The sequence below is a fragment of the Thermobia domestica genome, chromosome 18 (genome assembly GCF_964235325.1).
Source record: "Thermobia domestica chromosome 18, izTheDome1.hap1.1, whole genome shotgun sequence".
Lineage (NCBI taxonomy): Eukaryota > Metazoa > Arthropoda > Insecta > Zygentoma > Lepismatidae > Thermobia > Thermobia domestica.
The window spans coordinates 56019276-56036913 of NC_137471.1; the positions used below are offsets into that span (position 1 = coordinate 56019276).

The following is a 17638-nucleotide window of genomic DNA, read 5'->3' on the forward strand; positions in this document are numbered from 1 at the left end:
ACACATTTACATAGTTACGTATTTTATAGTTTTGATTCAGAAATAATATTTTGTAGGTTATTTTAGTTTTCTTTGAAATGGCGAAAGAAGGGTGGTAGTGTTCGGTTTACTCAAAAGAAAATGGGAAAACGAATTAGATACGGGCTATGCGTTAGGAAATAATGTTAGGAAATTAATACTAGAGTGAAATTAGTGTTATTGTGCTTTTGTCATAAAAGTTCAGGTTCATTTCGTGGGCTGTGCGATCTCATGGCGTTACGTCGTCATCACTTAACGGGACGTCGTCATCATCATCGTCGTCGTCATCAGCACTTAATAAGAAGCTTCAAATGGACTAGAGGTCTGTACGGGCTCGGGCCTACAAAGCACATATCACTTCGGGCCCGAGCTGGGCTCGGGCAATAAATTTTTAAATATACAAATTTTTCGGGTCTAACTTTGTAAATATACTGTACAACGATATTTATTTTAAAGTTCTTTCTGGCACAATTTAAAAATTAAATCTCTAATTGCTGTAAATAAAAATACAATTTTCTGTTAATTATTAAGTTTCTGTAATTCGGGCTTATTTGATTATCACACAAGCTCAGGCCAGGCTCGGGCCTAAATGCTAAAACATATTTCGGACTGGGATCGGGCCTCACATTACAAATTCACGGGCCGGGTCGGGCCTGGGCTAAAAATTCCGGCCTGTGCAGACCTCTAATATGGACGCATTCAGAACCAGCTAAGAGAGGGCACGGTAGCTGAATGGTAGAGCACCTACCTCCGGTGCTTGGGATCCCTAGTTTAATCCCGGCCAAGTAAGTCTGTGGTGGACAACATCGCGCCCGTGGGTTTTCTCAGGATACTCCCATTTCCTTTCACATCCTCATTCCACCAATTCTTCCATTATCGTTCACTTGCTTCAATCATCATCTCAATTAGCGTACCCAGCTCGCGCCGTGTGGACTTTGTGGTGGACAAACACCGTGCTCGTGGGTTTTCTCGGGGTTCTCCCGTTTCCCACCACTTTCTTCATTCCACCATTTTCACTCATTTCTCATTATCACCGTCTCCTTTAGTCTAACCGGCATAACCGTGGGACGTTAAACTTAAAGATTTCATTTCATTTTTCAATTAGCGTAAAGGTATAGTCGTGGGATGTTAAAGTGAAAGAAAAGAATCAGCTAACATCTTAAGGATTTTTTTTTTTTTACTTTGCTTTTCATTATTACAAATGTTTGTTATATATAGAAAATGCTCTTTTTTGACGTGCACGTAGAACAGTAAAATAAATAAACAATATCGTCGCATGAAAACCAGAGGAACGTAACTCCATTTTCGGAGGTTTACAGGCGAAAGGACAAAAATATTATTTCTTTGAAAGATGTGTTTTTAATAAGATAGTAATTGGATACATTACAACGTATGATCGGCCAGGAGAACAGATGGTATTATGTTCCATTTACACCAAGTGGGGCTTTCAAAATATGTCCAAACATGAAGAACACGAAAACCGCATTTTTGGAGTTACGTTCTTCTGGTTTTCATGCGACGAGACGATATTTTCCATTTCAATTACTGCCCGAAATGTTACTAGGATTCTAAAGACAGAATGTGTGCAATATTGACCAACACTTCGTTGGAGGCTCTGCATACGTTTTATTATTGAAATATGATAAAAATCAGGAAGTACAGACGATAAAACCTGTTAACACTGCGAATTACTTTATGAAATCATGCAGTTCTGTTAATAAACAGCCTGAGGGGTCTTAACATTCTCTTGTGCAAATCTTAGCCCAAGGAATCTCTGTGAACGAGTTTGCAATCGGAGAGAAAGAAAGAATACATAAAACCTGCTTTTCTGACCGCTTGACTGACCTCTCTGCCAAAAGAAGAAAAATCTTCTCATTGACTTTCTCCAGAGGGTGAGGCCGTTAGTGAGAGGCAGAAGAAGTTTTCTCAAGATCAACATAACATCATCGCGTAATTATTGATGTTTAGCAAACACCTCCCAAACATGTAACTGCTAAGCTTTATAACAAACTGTAAAAAAAAAATATTTTTTATTCTTCTTCTTTACTTCTATCTCTAAAGTCTTGATGAAGAATATAAGCGTGTACCATCACAGTTAACCTCGAGTTCACATCTCTTCTTCTTCTTTAATAAGCAAAGAATGAAGCGAACTTTCTCGACACTCACCAATTTTCCTTTGGCTATAAGTGCTATAACTAAAATTGTGAAACAGCCCGCACATTTGTAATCAAATTTGTATAATAAAGTTAATTATGTTTTATTGCACATGTTTGACAGCACACACAATTTTATACCATGCTAATTTTCACATATATTTTGCTGTCTCTAATTTACTTTAAACAATCTTCATTACATAAAATACTATTATTCAGTAGTGTCGTCTAAAAAGTACTGCATTATATTTTTATACAGGATGTTTCAAAACAACACCGACAAAGTTTGGGAGGTGATTCCGGACACCAAGATAAGACAAAAAGTATAGAGCAACTTGGGTGCACAAATGCTTTCTTTCGGAGTTATAAGCTGCCGAAAACATAAAACGATGAACTTTAAAGGTTCATAACTCCAAAAGTATGGGAACTACCGTAGTCGGGTCAAGACTTCACTTAGAAACTAATATGTGCAATATCCAAAAATACATGTTTCAGAATTCTAAGGTACTCACGCAACAATTTTTATAGAGGGAGATTGGCTATGGGCATGCAATCTGAAGTACTCACCAACTAGCTCTATAAAATTGTTGCAAAAGTGTCGCAGGATTCTGAAACTTGGATAGAATACATACTAGTTCCTAATTGAAGTCTTGACCCGACTACGGTAGATCCCATACTTTTGGAGCTATAGACCTTTAAAATTCATTTTTTCATGTTTTCGGCAGCCTATAACTCCGAAAGGAAGCATTAGTGCACCCAAGTTAGTCTATACTTTTTGTCTTATCTTGGTATCAGGAATCATCTCCCACACGTTGTTGGTGTTGTTTTAAACACCCTGTATTTATGCATAACACAGGTTGGTAGAAGTACAATAGGATGAGACCAGAGTTTCGCACTATATGGGATTTCAATATTTATTCTATGTTATTGTCATAATTGTCGAAACACACACATACATATCACGTAGTATGCTTGTCACCAATTTTAGCAAAAAGAAAAAAAGCACTACACTCTGTGGCAATTCGTTCACACATGTATTCTTTGCCTCTGATTTTTACACTGCATACTTTGGCTTTCAAGTAACTTTACATTTCAAAATCCATTGGATTCAAACCCAGGGATCGGGAATTCCATTTCACAGTTGACTTGCGACTGAGGTTTTCATCAAGCAAGTGATGTTCCTGCAAGCCGTTATGTAGTAGTGCTCAGTGGCGGATTTAGGCATTTTGCGGCCCTAGTCAATGTATAACTTCTAGAGCAATATAAAACTCTTAAAACAATTACTTTATTTGTCAAACACGATTTTCAGGTCGTCAGTTGTAGTGGATGTTGGGTCAGCAGTTTACTAGACGACGTCACGCAACCCTTTCTGACCAGTGTTGAGTGCGAAGGACGAAATTCTTTTGGCAAAATTTAGGTTTGTTATTATAGAGTAAGAATGAAATGCACCAACCAAACAAAACGTAAAACATCACAATAATAGTTTAAAGAAGACTGTTGTTCAATATTGACTATTTTCTTTTTTTTCTTTTTTCTTTTATCTTTCTTTCTTTTTTCTTTTTTTTTTTTTTTTTTAAACGGTTCTAGGCAATTTGTCTTGTTTGCCTAGTTGTAAATCCAAAGCCAGTGTTGTTACTGCAAACGTGAACCAATTCTAAACAGGTCTGGAAGTAATGAGTCCTAACATTGCAGGATATGTTTCGCTACTAATAACCTCTTCAAAAACGTAGAAAGACCAAAGATACAGTCTTTCCGCGAACCACACAAAACATTGAATCGTTTGATACATTGCTGTTTTATATCTGAAAATCAATGCGGTTAAATGTCCGTTATTCGCAATGGAAGAATTGTATTATAGGAAGTACTTTAATTATATATTTGAACCCTCTTTTTCTTTCCTTGAGACACTTATTTCAATTAAAGTGTAATGATATAACCCATGCTACCTCAAGTGTTATGTTCAAAAATTAATTTTAAATGGCTCAACACTTTCCTTACATTCGCCATTTTAAGTGAGAAATTAAATATTATGGAAATTTTCCTCCATATCCCCTTATAAACGGAATTTTTAAAACGCTGGGACATGTGTCCGCTTCTTTTTTATTTATTTTTTTTATTAAGTTTATAGAAGGGGTTTTCATCTTCCTAACTTGAGGGGCTCCTGAGAAATAATGTTTTGATATACATTTTGAATCCGTCCCCCCTCTACACCCTTTGGGATACACATTTTAATCAAAGTTAATGATAAAAACGCAGTTCGAGGTAGGTGGTAGCTATGAAAATTCATTTCAAACGGTTCAGCCGTTTTCCCGCTATACATTTGATCACTTTCATGTTTATTTATAAGATTATTTTAAAACAATTTCGGGACCTATAATGTATATAAAACGAATTGAATAGTCGTTCTAGTTTGTACTAATATAAAATAGTTTTTATACGTAGACCAAATTTTGGCTGACATTTTAATAGGATAAAAATAGGTCTGAAAAACGGGAGGAACCTAGTAAAAAAAAATGTAATATCATAAGCATAGAGTTTATATGTTAATAGAGCTTTTAGCCTATGTCTACTATGGTGATAAAGTAATCAAATTTGATCTACGGAGACTTCACTATATTTGTGGGCATCCGCCATGTGGTTGCTTGATTAATTTGAAGTTTAGCTTCCCTTTCAGCACCGAGGTTATATTAGACGTGGCCCTGCAGCTTAATGTGGGATCCGAACCACATGAGTTCCCCAGCAGGAATTGAGTTCCCGCTCCGTACCTTAATTATTTTGCCACGAGGGAATTCTCCAGCCATCTTATCTACTGAAAACATCTATATCTATACTAAAATGCTTAGAATATGCTACAGACCAATATGGCTTCCGACGACTAGTGTTGTGCAATATCCAGATTTAGTTATCGATCAAATATCGAAACTTGATCGAATTATCGAGCACTATCAAAACATCGAAAAATATCTTCGTTTCGAAATATCGATATATCGGCCAGTAAACCTTTTCTATTCTGATATTTCGTTATTTGAACATATCGGTCGATAGATCGATTTATCGGAACATTGCACAGCTCTACTCATGTCCTCCGATTTTTTTTTTTTCCTTTTTCGAGTCACAAGAGAGCCACCACTTTATGGAAGTTCTGTATATAGTATTACTGCCATTACATCTTCGTTACTGTGCACGTTGTTCATACATCTGATGCTGTTAGTTACGTCATGAAGTCTTCTGACTTGCAGCAGGAGTAATTAAAAAAAAGAACAAAAGCGTTATTTAACTGGGATTTCAATTTCTAAACGCCTGTGCAATGCAAACAAACCAGTATTGGGTACGATCCATACATATATCGAACAGATGCAACTCTTTGGTATCTTATATAACGAAGTGAGTCGTCTACGAGGGAAAAAGTGTTCTAATTAGAAACAGTATACTGTACATACAGCAAAGAAGCATACGTTAATTTATCTAAAGGACAATCAACCTTTTGTGCACCTCAACTACAGATATAGTTCATCTAAATATGGAATTATAGTTAGGAGTGTTTGTTCTTGAATCGACAGTATGCACATTGTCACTATATAAATACTGAGTGTGTATACATGTACGGTCCAGAATATGGTCAATGGGAAGATTAAACACGTCCATAATTCCAATAGTCTCACTGGATTCTTAAATGAAATGAAATTTCTGCTTTTACTTGCAATGGGTCATATCAACAGTTATCCCTTTAAACTAAAAGGAGATCAAGGATATCGATTTCTCTGTAACTTTGGCGGGGCCCATTCAGATGTGTGTTTGGTTACAGACAAGGGTCTAAGAGAGCATATATGAGGATTTTAAGACAAATTGAATTCAAATTATGCCAAATATTGTATATTCATAAAAGAATGCACATAACAATACATATAACAATAAAAAATACATATTCATAAAAATACATGGGGCCCACATGAACATTGGGGGGCCAGGCTCCCAGCCTCCAGGATCAATGACCTTGAAGAGGATGGATGATTAGCAAAGTGAATGATTGGGAAAGGATTGGTGGAATGAAAATACGGAAGGAAAAGGAAAACTCCGACAAAACTCATGGGCATGATATTGCCTACCACAAACTTACATGGCCCGTTATCAAATCAAGTATCCCCGCGTAAGAAGCGAACATTCTACTACTGAGCCATCATGCTTCCTTTGGATTCGCCTATTTTAAGTATTCTGCCTTTTGGCAGGTCCTGGGACTAATTATTTTTTTAAATTAAGTTTTTTTAATGGTTTGGGCCTGGAAATATTTCTTCCACGTTTCTCGATCTTTAGCTTAATCTTTTAACTCCCAATATTTTCTTCTATTTTTCAAATCATCGATCAGTTGTGTTCTTCCCATTCGTCGCTTTCCTTCCATCTTTCCTTCTATGACGGTATGAAGAGGACCATTTCTTTGCACGTTGTGTCCAATCCAATCCAATCGGTCTTTCTACGAAGAATGCCGGTTAAAAGCGTCCTCTTCTCTCCTTACCGTTTTAAAATATCTTTGTTTGTTGCTCTCTTACTGTCCATTTTATCTTCTTCATTTTCCTCCAATACCAGATATCGAAGCTCTCAAAATATTTCTTCTCTAACTTCCGCAGTGTCCATATCTCTGAACTATACAGTCCAATGCTCCATGTGTAGCACTTAGTCAACTATAAGCCTACTAGTTAAGAGTGATCTTTTCTTGTTGAATGCTTCTTTGGTTATAGCAATTCTTCAGTGCAGTGAGTGTCTCTCGTCAAAATACTTCCCAGATATTTGAAATTACCGACCTCTTCGAGTTTCCTTTATTCTACTCTGACCTGTAAGGGCGCGTTCCCATGGGACATTCTCATAACTTTCTATTTTTAGATGTTGATTTTCATTCCGCACAGTTTTCCAGTGTCAACTATTTTGTCAGTCACCTCCTGTAGTCCTTCGGTTTAAGCTATAATAACCGTATCATCTGCATACCTGATCTTGTTAATGCTTCCTTCATTATACATTCACTGTAAATGTTGAATATTTGGTGCGACATGTATATCAAAAGATGAATATTATGCTTAAGAAAAGCTTAAGAAAACAGGATTGTTCGTATGGTCCTGTAATGGGCTCTCTTGTAGGCGAGTGCAGTGGGAAATTTCATATATACAGGTATAATGTGAGGGTTGACCTTACATGATGCTCTGTGCAACCACCAAATTCCCTGGATTTAATACCCGGTCGTGGTTCGAAGCCCACGATAAAAGTAAGTCCCATCTTTCATAACCTCGGATTTACATGAGGAAGATCATCAAAACTCAAAACTCGATAAGTTTAAGACTATGCATACGATGATAATTTCGCTAGCAGACACATATCCCGTGAGAAAGAATTTTGAACCTTGTGAACAGTAATGGCTATATTAAAATCGGCGCTAGTGATGCGAGCGAATCGGATTGTGATTTTGAGTAGCACGTGCCTGACCATTCAATTTGGCTGTGTTTTGTCAACAGGACGGTACCACAGAACACACAACATCCGTATAAATCTAAGAACGTGCTACTTGAAATGTTTTCAAGGTGTCTGATCTCACTTCGAGGTGACATTCATGATCAGTTCATCCCCCCGATCTAACACCTTACGACTTTTTTCTGGAGGATACCTCAAGGCTAAAGTTTACCAAGGAAGGCAAAAGACAACCAATGAATTGAAAGGTGTTATCCGACAAGAAATCGGGGTAATACAATCGGACACAACTAGGACATAATACGAAAGTTCAAGGAGGATCTGTGGGCATAAACTGTTTGGGTCGGTATTCGGGCATTACAACAAAACAAAATGTGTTATAGGCTTATCACATAAAAGAGTGAATTGTGCAATTTTAACTTCAAAAATGGTACATATTGTTATTTGTAACTATGCAACTACATGGGTTAATATTTGTAATTAGTGCGTTAATATTTGTAAATGTGAAAGAAGGCGGGAAGATGTCGTCCAAGTTGAAAAGAATAAGAGACCTTTGTTTTCATCTATTATAATAATTTAACTTTAGATAAATTTTAGTTTAATACAATCTTTAAAATATTTAGAACCTTCTATATGTGCTTAGCGCCGCTTCTCTCTCCTCTGAAATACAATAAAAAAATAGTAAAAAACAAGTCTACTTGTAACCGGCAATTCGTTCATATTGGACGGACCATTTTGAAACCAATTTTAACTTTTAACAATATTTAGCTATGTAGTTGACTAGGCTTACTTAAGCCACGACTTAAATTACTAGCAAGAGGACACAAAACAACACAAGGCAAATGTGAAAGAAATTTGAAGCAAAATGGCGCCAGGTTTTGACGACGTGTTTCGGACTCTAATTTACTGCAAACATTTCATGTAATGACATGTTTTCTTATCAATTTTATTTTATACTATTTTTTTTAAACACTGCTTCCCAAAGAATGAATTTATGAAGGAAAAGAAAATACCAAATTCTGGACATCAATTGGTTATACAGTTTCAGCGCGAATGAAAATCCTGGAAATACAATAATTCAAACTCCTGTTCCTAGATGGCTACATACTAGAAGATTGTTTCCTTCTAATTCCAGTAGGCTGCATGGAGAAAAGAGTTAAAACTATGGTTTCACACTGAAACCACTGGGCCGGAAAGGGAGATGTACCTGGTGTCAACATAGCTATTACTTTTGATTACTTTGTAACAATTTATCATTTAATGCAGGTGGATTCAGACATATATCTACGCCATTTTGGTTGCAATTTGTGTTGTGACTAATGAATATTATATAGTAACAACATAAGTTAATACAAATTTCATCTTTAAAACAAACCTAGTGCAATAGTCAATTTGGCCTAAGTGCTACGACTTTTATATTAACAACAATATTAATAGTAGAAGAAAAGAATATAAATATGTAAGAAAATATAAACTTCGCTCTTTTTAACTGTGAATCTTTCAATAACATCTATCGTTGCTTTGTTACTTTCATGTGACATACGGGACTTATTTCTACCGCACCCTGTATACACAATGAGTTATAGTACTAGTATAAAAATATTTACAGTAGACGATATTAAATTTACCAGATCCATATTTACTTTACAGCCTACTTATATAGCATAATAGTATCAAGTAATTTGATTACACAACTCTGAAGCTAATAACTATAACTAATACGTTAATTACAATGAGGTAAGGTCATAACATGTAATTATGTGGACACGAAACACTTTCCATTCTCTAAAAGGTAATATCTAAAGGCCAGTACTTTTTTTTTTTTTTTTTTCATTTAGTAAATTCTTCCGTCACTCGAACAATAGGGTGCTATTGTAAAAGAAAAGGGCATACCATTAGAAAATCTTCTTTACAATATCAGTAACAATAATAATAATAATAATAATAATAATAATAATAATAATAATAATAATAATAATAATAATAATAATAATATATTAGAAGAGAAGAATATAATCATATTTCCTCTACATGTTCTACTTTAACGAGTCTCCCACATCTTATATTTCAAGTGTGTCAGATACTTTATCTCTTTGAATTGAATAACCATTCTTAAGTTAACATTCAATGTTGTTACTCTGTGAAAAAGTTAGATGGTTTTTGATGGAAAATTCTTTGGAAGATTTAATTTCTTGGTCAAAGAAATGCCATTCGACAGTTACTTATAAATGCACCGATCCTCCCGACTTAACGGACTTTAAAAGCAATAAACCAAATCTGGAGCAGTTGATTCAGTTTGAAAGTTCTGCTTTCATAATTAAATATTTAAAGTCTACTGCATTATAGAATATTTGTTTTCTTGCAGATTTACTGTGTACAGATCCAAAGATTTGTAAAATTTACAGAACAAATTTGTAATGGTACTTTAATAGACTAGTGTGTAAATAATTTAAGTATGTTGTGTTCTTGGTGGAGTTTTACTATACGGATCAATAGATTGAAAGATGTGCAGAAAAAATGGGGCAAGTCTTTAATTCGCTCATTTCGTGTCGAGAACAGAACCCAACCAATCCCTGCGGGCTTCTAACCCGTTTTTACTACTACTATTATTATTATTATTATTATTATTATTATTATTATTATTATTATTATTATTATTATTATTATTATTATTATTATTATTATTTTATTACTACTTTTACTACTACTACTACTACTACTACTACTACTTATATTATGGTTCTCTATATTAAAACTGCACGTGTTCTTACCTATGATATTCGTATCTACGTGAAAATACAGTAATGAAATTCGAACCTGTTATGCACGGATTCGCCCATAAGGTAGCTAAAGATATGCCACATTGACTTGATCCGTAGTCTTCCATTGCAAGCGCTGCTATGGGCTGAAGGAATTCCACTCGCTTTCACTCGCTTAACAACAGCTGAACCCTTATTGGCTCAACGCGTGGGCGTATGAGGGTGTGAGCTTTAGTTCGCATTTTTGCCACGGCTCAAGACATTTTGGCAGCACAATAGTAACCACAATACACAAAGTAAAGTGAGTATCTGAAATCAATGTGCCAACTTATGAAGCACAGCTATAGAAATATCCGAAAGGTAAGGGCTCCACATAATAGTGAAATTTACGTTAGTAATTTTCGTTGTTATATTACTTTGAAACACAAGTACACAAACAATGAAAACATATCTGGATAATACCTGTAGTATCTTTAGTAACGTACAAATGCATAATTAAACACATAAAGTAAGTAATTTTACGCTGTATACAGTATTTTGCGCTATCCTCGTTTATGTGTGTACCCATCTTCGCTGACGCGCCTGTTCCCTACGAACGTATTCCGTGTTGCGTACTTGCCCTGACTCGGTTAGATAGTATTCGTGCTTTATAGTGGTCACCTAGCTCAAGTTGGATAGTGTTTTTTGCTCGATAGTTCTTATCGAGTACATACACTGGAACCTCCCTAAAGTAAATCCGTACGGAGGAATGCAAGTGCATACCCGAAAAATAAATGATATAAGAAGTCGATTTGCTGAAAAAGTATATACGCAATGATTTATATACCCTATATGGATATGCATAATAAATCTGCACCTTTGTTTTCAATATCCAAGTATTTTACACTGTCAGATTAGATACTGTGCTTGATTGAGGGCACCGTGCCATATTATTATTTCTCTTCCTTTATTAGTGTTAATTGTGAATATCAATTACTACAAACTTAAGTGTCGGGACTTACGGAAAATTGACAACATTAGATCGCTCCTATTGGCCCCTTTTTAGTTCGTTAAAATGAGAGATGAGTGTAATGGCTGAAAACTTTCTTTTAAATATATGTAGAGAGATATAGAGAGTACTAGCTTGTTTCCATTTAGTAGCATTAAAATAACACTGATTTTCCCTCTCAGCTGGAATAGCATTCTAATTAGAGAAGTATCCGAGACAAGGGAAAACGTACAATTCTTTTACCAATTTTAGCTTAAATTTAATGAAAAATGATTCATATAATTATATTGTCTTTATCGATCTTTCCTTCGCTTTCCAATACATTTTTTGAATTTTAACTGAGTAATTCACAATCAATATAGACTACCAAAAATTAAGAAACTAAATCACCTAGTCCTAGTATCTGCAAAATAAACTAGTAACTATTCCAGTGTTCCCAATTTAGGCATTTTACGTCTAAGTCTAACCATTTTCACATAGTGTTTAGCTAGTAAAAATGTAGTTTAGCTGTTAGGTATAATTTTGACAATTCTATACTCATAATTGTCAGTTTCTAACCACTCGTCTTTATTCAATATTTTTGTGAACTGAAACTTCTTTTAAAATATGAATAAAAATGAAATAAAATGTAGTTTCCTTCTGTTTGCAGTGAGTGAATGCTTACTTACATATTCCTACTTTACAAATGTATTTTGTATACCTTACTTGTATGAATCTTTCTTATGTACACTGGCGCAAATCCCGGAGGGATGAGGGGGACATGTCCACTCCAATGTTGGAACTGGGGGACTGTCCCCCCAATAATCCGATTTGAAATGTGTTTTTTGGGGGAGAATTGTGATGATTTGTGTTCGATTGCCACAAAGGAGAGTGAAATGAAATTGTTGACCTCCCAGAATAAGTCTCAAATCTGCTCACTTCTCAATGATGAAGACAACTCTGCTTCCTTGATCCTCAACAACATTGTTTTTCAACTTCATGAATATTTTGAATATCTATATCTATCTATCTATATCTATATCTATCTATCTATCTATCTATCTATCTATATATATATATATATATATATATATATATATATATATATATATATATATATATATATATATATATAAAGATTATGGGAACGGTCTTATGTATGCGCTGCTGCTTATGTAACATGATGAAAAGGTAATCTTGATTTCAGATATTTCACCTTCCAGCACATATTTCAACGCGGAGTTAAACTACATATTAGTGCCCTAGGCTGTGTACTTTTAGTGTTACGCTAGATCAGTAGTGCACCAATATTTTTTAGATAGGGCTGTGTTATTTTAGTGTTGTGCTAAATCAGTAGTGTACCGATATTTTTTTGGCTAAAGCTGTGTAACTTTAGTGTTGCTCTAGATCAGTAGTACACCGATATTTTTTTCAGCTATATTTTTAGTGTTGTGCTTGATTAATATTGAACCAATATTTTTTGACTAAAGCTGTGTATTTTTAGTGTTGAGCTATATCAGTAATGGGGCGTTTACACTTGGTCGATTTAGTCGCAAGGCTAAATCGACTCGCTACATTTGCGACTAAATCGAAGCAACTAGACCGAATGAGATCGATGGATGTGTTCAATTGTTTCAACCGAAATTGAATGCTGCTTGTCGACTCGCTCTCCTCTGGTCGATTCGAAATCAACTGGCAATTTTAAAGATGTCCAAGCAAAAAGTAATTGGTACAATTTGCGGTGTTATAGCAGAAGAAAATAAAATCGACCACAGAAAATAGAACATCTTTCAATTCAGTTGCCAGTCGATTAGCCGCCTTCGATCAACAAGCGATTAAATTGAAGTCCCGTTTACACGGTCGATTAAGTTGAAAGTGACGTCAATTCAACTGAATCGAACGCAAATCGACTAAGTGTAAACGCCCCATAATGCATCGATATTTAAAAAAAAAAAATAAAGCTGTGTGTTTTTAATGTTGTGCTAGATCAGTAGTGCACTGATATTGTTTTGTCTAGTTCGGTGTATTATTAGACCAGTAGTGCACCAATATTTTTTTTAAATAGGGTTGTGTAATTTTAGTATTGAAACCATATTTTTGGCTAAAGTTGTTTAGTGTTGTGTTAGACCAATAGTGCATTGGTATTTTTTTACTAAGGCTATGTATTTTTAGTGTTTATTAGATCAATAGTGCATTGATATTTTTTGGCTGTGTATTTTTAATGTTGTGTTAGACCAGTACTGCACCGATATTTTTTTGGCTAGGTCTGTGTATTTTTAGTGTTGTGCTAGATCTTTACTGAACTGATATTTTCGCCTACTTTATGTTGTACTGGATAAGTAGGGTACCTCTGTATAGCCAACATTACCTCAAGAAGTGAGATCGAAGGAAGGGTTCAATGGATGTTAAATATCTCCGTTCAATGATGCAAGCAAGGTGTTCTGTAAATACCTTAAACATCAATTAAGGGTAAAAGTGTTTCCTTTGAGAATATCAAAAGAATAAATAATACAGTATTTTTTAAAGGTATGTTCGGTAAAATTATGAAATGTTCTGCTTGTTTTGTTATTAAATTCTATTAGATATAAATTTAGCCAAAATTTTAGAAGAGCTTAGCCATTTTTAGCTATGTGTTCTATAAGTAATTTAGCTACTTTGTGACAGCTCTAGTTGGCAGTAACAGTGACTATTTCAAGACTTATTTCTAAATTGGCAGAAATCTGGGTGCGCAGTTTCTTTTATTTTTTTTTCACTGTCTAATAGGTCTCAAAAAATATTGGTTTCTTTAATAACATTTGTAAGTATTAAATACGGAGTTCGCTTTCAACGATTTGCATATTGTTTGTAGTAACTGAGATACTCACAAAAAGGAGAGTGACAGCGCATAGTGAGGTCTGTTAAACAGAATTCTCGATCTGTTTTACAATGATAGTTCCTTAACTTATGAGAAAAAGAGTTACGTAAGATAAGGTTACACTAATATATGAGAAGATGAAATATCTCAGATTAAATTTTCATTAATAGAAGTGCAGTCTTCTTTGTATCCGTCTTTTCCTATGTTTATATAGATCTACCTTCCCGTCTTATAATTCTTTTCTTCTACTCTCCTCTATCCTGCGCGTCCTCTATTTTCTATACCCTCTGCTTAAGATAATTTTGTATCTTGTTCTTTCAACTCACCATGGGTCTCCTTTTTTCCTGGTACTTCCAGCTTTCCAACTATCTTTCCCACATAATTGTCGTTTATTCTTTCTACACGTCCCACCCATCTCAGTCTCTATTCTTCAAACATTTTACTTAAGGGTTCCACCTTAACAGTGCCTTCTTATTCCATTCTTCCTCGTAACACCACACATCTATCTTAACATCCTCGTCTCTACCACTTCCATTTTCTTTTTCTGGGCTCACTTCCATTTTCTTTTCCTGGGATCACTTCCATTTTCTTTCCCTGGGCTCAGTTCCATTTTCTTTTCCTGGGCTCTTGTGATTATCTAGGTTTCACTACTGTACATCACTACCGGTCTTATTACTGTTTTATATATACACGGCCTTTTAACTTGGAACTTAACTTCTTGTCACTGTGCAGTATGCATCCCGCTCATCCTTCTCCAGTTCAGCCGGCCATATTATGTTACGTGTTAGGTGTTCATGTGTATCCCCATCTTAGTCAAGGTACGATCCAAGATACTTAAACTTCGATGTAGGTAGTAGCCTCTCTCCTTGTAGCCCTCGGGAGCTCTCGCCTTCTTTGTTGAGTGCCATTCATTCTGTTTTTGTTCTATTTACCCTCATTCCTCTCTCTTCCGACATCCTTCTCCATTCTTCCAGTTTCTTCTCTGCATTTTATTGGGATGTTGTGCATTTAACATCATCTACTACAGCATATTCCATTGTGTTCAACTTTCTACTTCCCTTCCAACACACCCATTACCAAACTCAACACTGTTAATGATTTTCTCTGTCAGTAATAAAATCATTAACAAAAGTGCAGTAAACCCACGTTAATCCGAGATTAATTGAGGAGGAATTAACCTGATTAACGTAAGCTTGAATTTACTGAAGTAACCTAAAAGAACAGTAGACTGTGCATTAAAACTTTGTTTATAGCAATAAAACACGTTTATTATGGCGCATTTAAAAGGTATAGGGCTAAATCAGGCGCGTACGTAGGAATTTACTTCGAAGGTGTCGAATTCAATATAACAAATTATATTAAAATTTGTAACGTCGCCCTTAAAAAAAGATTAACAGAAAAGTCGGGATATCGGAGGGTCTGGATCCCCAGGATTCACCCCTGCGTACGTTCCTGGCCTAAATGTATATATAGGCTACTATATTACTATTATTCGTAAAATATAAAGCAATAGAATACATAAAAATGCAGTACGCAAATACGTTATACCCTATATTATGATTATGTGCTATGTTGATGTAATATAAAAGCGTATCGGATTTTATGAAATTACGGCAGCAGTGAAATCGAATATTTTTTTCTTGAGTTGAACTATATTTATTCGTATTGATTTGTTGAGCGTTTTAATAATATCCTTAACAATAGGAAAATGAAGTACAGTACTCTTAACCGTCACCCATCTACATGACGAATGGAATTGTTCACTTCTAGCCATTTTCAAAAAGCATGCAATTTTTTCTGTCCGGATTAAGCGAAGTCAGGCTTATCGGGATTCAAATTAACAATGTTTTACTGTACCAGTATATGTTCTCTGTATTTCAAGACCCACAAATAAAGGACAAAACTGAAATGTTCAAGAACACTTGCACCGTATCTGACCTATGTGGGAAAATACATAAGAAAAATTACCAATCGTAGTTTTGATATCATACAGGGAAGAATAGAAATAGTCCAAGTGGTAAATGAGAATTACTCTGAAATACGTTTGATATGTAGACTCGTATATAATATACCACAGCAGAAGAAAACTTTAATTCTCGCTTTGGAACGTTTGAATCATCTTTTCCTTCCGGACAAACGTACAAACCGTTTCGCAATAAACATACCAACTTTCCTTTTCAGAGTAAGAGAGAAAGAAAGAGTGAAATTCTACACACATATATACAAACAGGGAGAAATAAAGAAAATTAAACTCTCACAATGAAGTCTTTTGTACTTAAGGGGATGTAAGCCATATATATACAGTACAATGAGCGTATATAGAAAATTATACAGGAAACCCATAACGCGTGACAGAAGGCCATGATGCGTGAGCTAGTTTTATGGAGAAAGAAAAAATGCGGAATTCCAAATTTACAATACGCACATTAAAATCTTCTTTTTCTCCATGTGCGTAGAAGGAAATATTCATATATCGTATGTTTGATGGCCCATAGCACAATATTCTACTTTCCCGATTAGAATTCAACGAGATATTAGTAGCTTAATAATAATAATAATAATAATAATAATAATAATAATAATAATAATAATAATAATAATAATAATAATAATAATAATAAATGCAGAAAATGCGGAGACACATCAGAAGCTATTTAACGCGTCACAGGCTCATGCCGTATAATGGCTCCTACAGACTATCTAAAAAAGACAACTATATTGCAAAAAGCATTCACCAGTTTTTGGCACATGACATGGAATTAATTGCCGATACCAAGCCATACTACAAATAAGAGCCACGTCCAGTACCTGAAAACGACAATACAAATTCTACTGGGATCGAGAAATAAGAACGGATATCATGGTACCTGTAAACAGACCCGACATTACTGTTATTAATAAAATTGACCAAGAAGTAATTCTCATAGATGTAGCAGTACCATTGACTCTTAACATACATACAATAAGGCAAATATAAAAGGCCTGGCAGACGAAATCATGAAGCTATGGAAATGCCAGAAAGTTACAGTAAGACCAATCATTATCTCAGCTGCTGCAATTGTCCCTAAAATTACTGTGACGCAACTTGAGCAGATAAACGCAAAACAGCTTCTAACAAACCTATAAAAATCAGTAATACTAGACACCTGTCATTTGGTCAAGAAGTTCTTTGGAGAAGAACTTTTCAAATAATCTGTACTTGTCAGAGACGGCCGTCAGATTATTAAGCTGAAACCGGTTTAAACCGAGATACAGCAATAATAATAATAATAATAATAATAATAATAATAATAATAATAATAATAATAATAATAATAATAATAATAATAATAATAATAATAATAATAATAATAATTGATAGTGTACGCTGCCTTTGGCGCGGCAGATCCGGGTTTGTGGCTGAAGCTTATGAGGTTGGAATCCTATATTAAGCTGT

At 34.9% G+C, this 17638-nt stretch overlaps 1 protein-coding gene across 6 annotated transcripts in view; it reads right to left on the bottom strand.

Moving 5' to 3' along the window:
* Positions 1-17638, bottom strand: part of tfc (Brevican core protein triforce) — a 285506-nt gene that overhangs the window by 225113 nt on the left and 42755 nt on the right. Inside the window, exon 1 of one of the 6 annotated variants that reach the window (XM_081747005.1) lies at positions 10440-10524. The exons of the other annotated variants lie outside the window; for them this stretch is intronic. Coding sequence (XP_081603131.1) covers positions 10440-10509 — 70 coding nt within the window. The 5' untranslated portion in view covers positions 10510-10524. Of the gene's footprint in view, positions 1-10439; positions 10525-17638 lie in introns of those variants that run through there. 6 annotated transcript variants of the gene reach the window in all.